Source organism: Atta colombica, unplaced genomic scaffold (assembly GCF_001594045.1).
Source record: "Atta colombica isolate Treedump-2 unplaced genomic scaffold, Acol1.0 scaffold19, whole genome shotgun sequence".
NCBI lineage: Eukaryota > Metazoa > Arthropoda > Insecta > Hymenoptera > Formicidae > Atta > Atta colombica.
In genome coordinates this window covers 192,896-202,360 of record NW_017259282.1, presented here as the reverse complement: position 1 = coordinate 202,360, position 9,465 = coordinate 192,896, and the positions used below count along the sequence as shown (strand labels likewise).

General features: G+C 31.1%; 1 protein-coding gene across 1 annotated transcript in view; it reads left to right on the top strand.

The window, feature by feature from the left end:
* LOC108686792 (THO complex subunit 2) overlaps nt 1–9,465 on the top strand; it is a 49,225-nt gene that overhangs the window by 15,486 nt on the left and 24,274 nt on the right. Inside the window, exons 20-22 of the mRNA XM_018192259.1 lie at nt 5,181–5,332; nt 5,806–5,935; nt 6,250–6,355. Of these exons, the coding sequence (XP_018047748.1) occupies nt 5,181–5,332; nt 5,806–5,935; nt 6,250–6,355 (388 nt within the window). The remainder of the gene's footprint in view (nt 1–5,180; nt 5,333–5,805; nt 5,936–6,249; nt 6,356–9,465) is intronic.

Here is a 9,465-nt window from a genome sequence, read left to right as displayed (position 1 = left end):
TTAAAATATAATTTTTCTGCTTTATAAACTTATATTGATTATATATAAAAATTTTTTTCTTGTCGGTCTGATATACAAGGTGTCCAGAAAATCGCTCGCAATATTTCGGGAAATAATTCGAGATTCAAAAAGAAGGAAAAAAAGCTATATAAAGTTCGGCTATATAAAGCTATATAAGTTCAGAAATAAGTCATTTCCAAGTTATAACTACTTTTATATTAAAAAAAATTTAATTAATTTTTTATAATCACAATTGTAATTTATTTCATAGTGTTTTAACATAAATAACTATATTTCGGAATATTTTAGCATTACCCAAAATGCACTACATGGAGGCATAGTTCGCTTGGCATCCCTCTAATAAAAAAAATTTTTTAAATAAAGAAAAAAAAGAATGCCAAGTGAATTATGACTCCACATGCATTCAAAATGATAATGTCAAAATCTAATTATTTATGTTAAAACACTATGAAATAAGAACGAGTTGATTAAGACACTCGCTCCCGAAAGCCGAGATCCCAAGTTCCTGGCTGAGATAATATTTTTCGCAATAAAAATTTCTTATTTAATTCAAGAGGGATTATTAGCGTCACAGATTGATTGTGCTTAAAAATCCGAACGTTTTGGTTCGCGATCATAAATTTATAAATTAAGAATATTATATTATTCGGAACATTTAACTAGAGAGGCATTTGACTAGAGTCCCTTTAATGAGAGTCAAGTCGTGAGAGTCGCTGACTTCGTGATTGATCAGATTTCGAGTCCTTTAAATGCCGCTATTTGTAGATACTTTCGATGTGATAGTGAATTTGTGAATTGATATGAGCAACTGTTTCATGATGTAGATCAGATTATCAACTATCAATTATGATGGAATTGTATTGTTTCTGGCCGATAGCCGACAATGGCGTTCTTTCGTTTTTATGTTGTGTTATTAAAGGGCCTCTTATTAAAGGGACTTCGACCGATCATTGACACTCTATTGTATTTATGCACTATGAAATAAATAATTACAGTTATGAAAAATAAATTATTTTTAACACAAAAGTGGTTATAACTTGGAAACGGATCTATGTTTATATAGCTTTATATAGCTTTTCTCCTTCTTTTTGAGTTCCGAATCACTTCCCGAAGTATTATGAACGATTTTCCGGACACCAATACTTTGGGAAGTACAAGCACGTATGCACGCACGCACACAGGATAGGCCATTTTAATCTTTCTACATTAATAACTCGAAAAGGAAATATTTTTCCCTCCTAAAAAACACAACTTGTGTGATGATTTCGAGGAGGGAAGAAGTTAGTGATCTTAAATTTGACCTTGAAAGTATTCAAGATCATTCAACTTTGAAATTTCATATGGAACCCCCTCTTTTTCATTGCATATTCTTGTAGCACACTTCGAGAGCTTTCCAAAATATAATAAAATACTTTTTTATGAAGTACTTTTCGAGTTATAAGGCTTGAAGAATTGCAGTATCGCCGGCATTAGCATTACCCAAGTTCGATGGCTAAAATCTTTGGAATGTTGTTCAAAGGAACAACAAAAGAAATGTTTCAAATAAAAGTTTCAGGCTTTATATCCGATGATCAATACAGAAAAATATTTCAGGTAAAATTGTTGGGGCTATGTGATAGTGACCTTGCAATAAAAAATCATTTAGTGATCAATGCTATATTCCTGTGGATGAATTGAGAATCTTTTATTTATCCCATTTTTAGCGTTACCCAGGAACAATGACGTGAACGTAATAGGATCACATTCCCTTTGGAGTGCTTGTTTGTTGTTGTGAACGTAAATCCTCTTGTGTCTCACGATACAACGAACCCACCGTTGTACTTTACTAGGCAACCAAAGAGTTGTTTTCTTTCGTTATTCGTGCGTAGTTATTGCACTTATAGTAAACAACTTTTCAAGAGCACTGTCACATGGCTTCCTTGGCAAAACCCAACTTTTATCTGAAATATTTTTTTGTATCGACCTTTGGATATGAACCCTAAAACATTTTTGAAACATTTCTTCTGAAAGTGCTGCCCTGCACATTTTAAAGGTTTTAGTCAATCAACATCTTGAGTAATGTTAATGCCGGCGATTAATGTAACTTTCAAATCTTATAAAAATACTCGAAAAATATTTCATGAAAAAATATTTTATTATAGTATTTTGAAAAGCTCTCGAGATATGCTACAAGAATATGCAATAAAAAAGATGGGATTCCATATGAAATTTCAAAATTGATTTTCAAATAACCTTGAAATATGGATTATTCTACAGTAGAGAAAGATTTTTATTAGCATATCAACTTTCCCATTATAGGAATAAATTTTTGACAAAAATTGGGACTATTTGGTCTAATATCAAACTAAGAAAGAACACAAGTATAAAGTCATAACAGCGTTTGTGCTACATTACAAATACTATACGAGTTATGTTGATTTTTTTCTATATTTTTTCTATATACACATGTATAGTATAAGTAGTAAGCTATAATCGGGAATATTACAAATTCAGAAATGATTACGTTCCTCAATTCGATTCCTCAATTTACCTTTTACATTTTTTCTGAACAATGTAATGAAAAACATGTAAAGTTTAATACAAATTTTTTGAAAAAAAAACGAAAACGTTTCCGTTCATTGATTTCACACGTCTGACTTTAAGATCATTAAACTTCTCATCTTGACTTTAGTTATAATATTATAAAGTAAAAAAATACGTAATGCCATTTAAAAAAATTGGAATGACCTTGACTTTTTTTCTAAAAAAGAATATTTTGCAAATTTTTATTGCAATTTGTAGTTTAATTGAAAACTAATTAACTTATTCAAAATAATTTTTGTCATCATCGGAAGTGCCGGAAAAATTATGATCACAGTTATGTGGAACACTCTATATATTAATGTATATATGTATATACAGGGTGTCCCATTTTAAATGTCCATTTCAAATTTCTCTTGAATAGTGCATTTTAGAGAAAAATATTTCAAACAAAAGTTTTGTGATTCCAAGAGGGACATAAGATAGTATCATTGATTTGATTAGTTTGATATTTTGGCTTGCGTTATCAAGGTCAAGGTCTTTGAATTTTTTAAATGCAACATTTGTTATTACATATTTTTGTAGCTTGCCTCGATAGTTTCTCAAAATAGTGTAATAAAATATTTTTTCATTAAGTATTTTGCGAGTTATAAGGTTTGAAAGTTACAGTACTGTCGGCATTACTCAAAATGTCCAACCGATGGCTAGAACTTCTTGAATATTGTTCAGGATCATGACCGGGATAACATTTGTCAGGATCAATGCCATTGGAAGTTGTTCCTCTTATTTTCATTCTTGCACTAAAAATTCATTTCTACATAAAAATGAATATAAGTGGTACAACCTCCAATAGCTTTGATCTTGACAAATTATATCCAGGATGACATGATTCTGAATAACATTCAAGAAGTTTTATCCTATAACTTTTGTCTGAAACATTTTTCTTAAAAATACTTTACTTTCGAGATATTCGATCGTTTCCTTTTGATACATTCTGTATATTCTGTATATATATTGTATATACATATATATGTATGTATATATATAATTATTATATATTCAAAAAAGGTCGCGATCCCGGATTTACTCGGGAGGATGACATTTTTGAAAGAAATGTTTCAGATAAAAAGTTACAAAAAGATCTATTTCCATCTTATCAGTCTTACTTTGGGTGGCATCGCCAAGATCAAGTCAAGATCGAATTGACTTTTTAAAATGAAATACCCTATTTTTGATGCCAGAATAGTTGATGTCAAGAGCTTTTTAAAACACTGTAATAAAGTTATTCCATTAAATATTAGGTGTACAACTTTGCTTCCGCCGTTTTCCTATAGATGGCTTTAGCGGTAAGTGATGGTCGAAATAAATAGATCATAGACATCATACAATAAACTTTGGCATCTGTCAACATAACCCCATAGAAACATTAGTCGATATGTGTCAGCATCATAAAGTTATTCTCGATTGAAAATGTCAGTTTACGAGCCAAATTCTCGTCGTTTGCGGGAGGTTTTAATTTTTTGCTTCAATATGAAGAAATCTGCGGCTGAGGTTCATCGAATGCTCTCAAATACTTATGGTGAGGCTGCTATTAGTGAAAGAACGTGTCATGAGTGGTTTCAACGCTTCAAGAACGGTGATTTTGACGTCCAAGGTCATGCTCTGGTGGGACCAGCTCGGTGTAGTGTATTATGAACTGTTAAAACCGACTGAAACAATCACAGGCGATCGGTATCGAATGCAATTGATGCGTTTTGAGCCGAGCATTGAAAGACAAACGGCCGCAATACAACGAGAGACACGATAAAGGGATTTTGCAGCATGACAATGCTCGCCCCCATGTTGCGAAAGTGGTCAAGACATACTTGGAAACGTTGAAATAGGAAGTCCTACCCCACCCGCCATATTCTCCGGATGTTGCTCCCTCTGACTATCACTTGTTTCGATCAATGGCACACGGCCTGGCTGATCAGCACTTCCGGTCTTATGAAGAAGTAAAAAATTGGATCGATTCGTGGATAGTCTCAAAAGATGACCAGTTTTTTCGACGCGGGATTCGTACGCTACCCGAAAGATGGGAGAAAGTAATGGCCAGCGATGGACAATACTTTGAATCATAAATGTATAACCAGTTTTTTACAATAAAGCCTCGAATTTCGGAAAAAAACGGCGGATGCAAAGTTGTACACCTAATACTTTTTGAGTTAAGCTTGAAAGTTAGTGTCTACATACAATAGAATACAATAAAATACAATAAAATAAATTAGAAACAAGAATAAATATTAAGATTTCAACCAGATACTAATCCGATATCATTTACACTGGAATATACGGTTTCTGATAGATTGAAATCTTAATATTCATTCTTATTCCTAATCATTATGCGCAGGGCCTTACAGTATCGCCGGCATTATGCACAGTATTTGATCGATGGCTAAAACTTCTTAAATGTTATTCAATAAAAAAAATTAATGTCCTGGATAACATTTATTGAGATATCAAAGCCTATTGGACTGGATTATTTCTCTTATTTTCATTTTTATGTAAAGCAAAGAGAGAGGAGTGTGAGAAGAAGAGGGGAGATAATGTTTCAAAAGTATTTGAGAAAGTTATAAGTTTTTTTATATTTATTTGTATAGGCTGCTAAGACACAAGATACAACGAATAATGAAACAAATGAAAAAGTCAGCAATGGAGTAACGGTGAAAGAAAATAATAATGGAGACACTCGGCTAGAAAAGGAAAACAAGGACCAACGAGAAAAACGAAGTTCCTCCAGTCAAATGCATCAGTGAGCAATACAATTTAAAACATTTATATATTAATATTTATAATATGATACAGTTTACTGCATCATTATTGGAGTTACTTGTTAGAACTTTTATATATATTTTTTTTTTAATAGAAAATTATATAGATAATTTAATAAAAGATATAAGAATATAATAAGATTAATATAAGTATCTTAATATGAGAATTAATTTTTAAATTTCTGTATTAAAAATCTCTTATTAATTCAATATTAATTCTTTGAATAGTGAAAATTCTGAAAAGTTCAGAAAGAAAGAAGATAGTATCTTAATATGAGAATTAATTTTTAAATTTCTGTATTAAAAATCTCTTATTAATTCAATATTAATTCTTTGAATAGTGAAAATTCTGAAAAGTTCAGAAAGAAAGAAGATAGTATCTTAATATGAGAATTAATTTTTAAATTTCTGTATTAAAAATCTCTTATTAATTCAATATTAATTCTTTGAATAGTGAAAATAGTGAAAAGTTCAGAAAAAAAGAAGATAGTAAAGACGTTTCAGAAGTAAAAGAAAAATATATAAAAAAAGAAGAAATAAAAGATGATGAGGGATTAGATAAAAAGGATCGCAAATATTATAAGGTAACAATTATGTTAAGATTTTATTTTTTACATAGAGTCTAAACGAAAAAAAATATTAGATGGGAATTTAATAAATATTATTGAACAAAAAATTTCAAAGGTACAATCGTAAAAGTTTTCTTATAAAATTCGTTAAAAAGCTTTGTGTATGCTGTTGTAACCGAAATATTAAAATTTGTGTATGTTATTATTGTCTCATAATTTTGATTCAATATTCAAAATAGAAAAAGATTTGATATACATTATAATGGTACATGAATATTATATACTGATATATTATAATTATACAAGAAAATGCAAATTTTATATTTTAGGAAGAGCACTATTATAGCAGTAGTGTAGACAATTTAGATCGAGATCTTTCAAGTGTGTCAAATAGCAGTGCTAGTTCAGGTCCCATACAAGAAGGTCCTGAAAGAGGTTTGTATATAATATATATAAAATGAAATTATACTGGAATCTTATAATAGCGAACCTCAAAGCATGAGTGGGGAATAGTAATTAAACTCTTGACTTTCATTATACATGGGATATAACCTCGTTGTAGCATAGTTTTAATTCCCGAATTGCGCACTATTATAAAATTTCAGACCAGAATCCATAGTTCGTTCTTCATCTTAATTCCATCTCAAGCAATGTCTTAAGATAGTAATACAGCTTTTTGATTGGTTCATGATATCTTAAGCACTAACTTAAGATCACTTCGAATCTTGAGCACTGTCTATGAATTCCTTAAGCACGCGCGCACACACACACACACACACACACGCGCGCGCGCGCGCGCGCGCGCACACTCATAAAACACAGTGTCCAGAATAATTGCCAAATATTTAATGGATAGGTAGAGTGGAGTAAATTAAGTCGAAAAATCTTTTACCATTTTGCAACTTTCCCAAAAGTTAACAAGATATTATCTTTTATTTATCAAAGAAGTTCCCCATGGGGACATCTCCCTCCTGGGGTCATACAATATAAAGCGGGTAGACCAACGCGCCGAAATATATATATCATTACGATGGACAGAAACCCTCCCCCCATTTTGGCACTAAAGCTACAAAGCTGAGGAACACTTCCCTCAGCCTGCGCAATATATCACAATAATAATATCATCCCCCAAGCTCACGTGCTGGAGAAATACGTTATTGCATTATGTATCGCCTCCGGGATATCAGTAATATAAAAGTCCCGGAGGAGCACGTGCGGCAATACAAAATATATCAATAAAATAAGAAGTGTAGATCGCGCACATTCACACTCTCATAAAATACAATTATTCGCGGCAACCACACTCGAACTGTCAGAATCGAAACAAACAAACAAAAAAATATAAAATAGAATATTAAAAAAGGCTAAAAAGAGGTAAAAAAAGAAAAGTACAAGAGTACATAAAGATAGAAAAATACAGAAAGAGTACAGAAAAATAGGAAAAAAAGAAAGAAAAGAAAGATAAAAGATTGAGCAAAGTTAAAATCAATAATAGTTATATAGATAAAACTAGACAAATAAATAATTATAACCAAAAAGGAAGGATCCCGTCCAACATTAATATATTACTAAAAATTATAAAATATAGAGGTATAATTACATAGGCGAATAGCGCTATGCGTTATTAATTTTTGAAGATAGCTAAATACGCGCGCCCGCTCAGCCTACTATTGCCAAGTGTGCGCCTACCGAGTACTGATCGCTTGGCGGGCTGTGAGGAGCAGGAATGGCTTGGTAAGTCATCTGAGATATGACGTTTGGAGCTCACGATGTTGCGGCGCGGGTCGCTTGCCAAACAGTCCGCATGCCAAGATATCAATGGCGAATATTGGCCGCTTCAGAAATTAATATTTCGATTACGAAAATCGGACAAGAACTTTTCGAGAACTCAGTTTAATTCTTTCTGAAGCGTGTGCGCGTGTACGTACAGAAAAATGTTATATAAATATTATTTATTTCAAGTAAATAATAAGTAGATAATATAATTTTAAAATTATATTATCAAGAAAATATTCTTTGTAAAGATAATCGTTTCTCAAAAAAAGAAGAATAAAAATTGCATTTTCTCTTGATTTTAACTTTGCTCAATCTTTTATCTTTCTTTTCTTTCTTTTTTTCCTATTTTTCTGTACTCTTTCTGTATTTTTCTATCTTTATGTACTCTTGTACTTTTCTTTTTTTACCTCTTTTTAGCCTTTTTTAATATTCTATTTTATATTTTTTTATATTCTATTTTATATTTTTTTGTTTCGATTCTGACAGTTCGAGTGTGCTTGCCGCGAATAATTGTATTTTATGCGAGTGTGAATGTGCGCAATCTACACTTTTTATTTTATTGATATATTTTGTATTGCCGCACGTGCTCCTCCGGGACTTTTATATTTCTTGTAGTATTAGAATAATATTTTGTACACCGCATTTAATTAAATATACAAATAATTGATGCATCCAGAGAAAAGTTTCTTCGATTCAAAGAAATGTTCTTTGCTGTATGATTAAAGAAAAAATTTCTTCGATTTGAACGTCATTTTTTTAATTTAAACATCACTTTTTGAAATCAAATAAATTTTATTTGATTGAAATTATTCTAATTTATTAATAAATAAATGAATAAATCAATAAATAAATGAACAAATAAAAAATAAGTAAAAATAAATTACAAGAAATTAGAAATTTGTCTGATTTTTTAGATAAAACTGCAGAAAAGGAGAATGATTGCTGATAACCTTGATCTTGATATATGTGTCAAGATCATGACCCTGAGCAACCTCCAATAAGTTTTAGCCGTCGCTCGTTATTCGTTAAAAAGTTATTAACAAAAAAAATTTGAAAAAATATTTTATTTCTGCTATATATAATATTAAAAACTATCCTATACCCCCTTTCTTGCTTACGTAATTACTTTCCACACAAAACAACTCCCACTCGTCTTCCTTTTGCTTGGGGATGCATGACTTTTATGCGAAGCGACTCTCACTCCATCTCTCTCTGCTAGAGGCACTACTTTCACATGAAGTAACTTTCGAAGTCTTATTGAAGATCACTCAGGATCACGACTTCGAAAGTCGCTTCGCGTGAAAGTCGTGCGCCCTCAAGCAGGGGGGAGGGCAGTAAGGTGGGAGTTGCTTCGCGTGGAAGCAATCTAATAAAACGATATTTTTTAAAATTTCTTTTGTTAATAACTTTTTAACGAATAACGAACGACTGCTAAAATTTATTGATGGTTACTCAGGGTCATGATCTTGACAACATATGTCAAGGTCAAAGTCATCGGCAGTTATTCCCTTTCTACAGTTTTATCGTTTTTTATTCTTATTTATTATTTACATATTTATTTGTTTAATTCAATTACTTGATCCATTTGTTCAATTTAGTTATTTTATTTTCATAACTATCCTAACAAGGATAAGAAAAAGCTAATTAGGGGATGCTTATCATGAGTATTAAAAGAGGATTACTGGCAAAAAATATTATCAATAAAGTATTTATAAATAATTTGTTGATACTTATTTATTAATTTATTTGATTTACATTACAGTCGAATC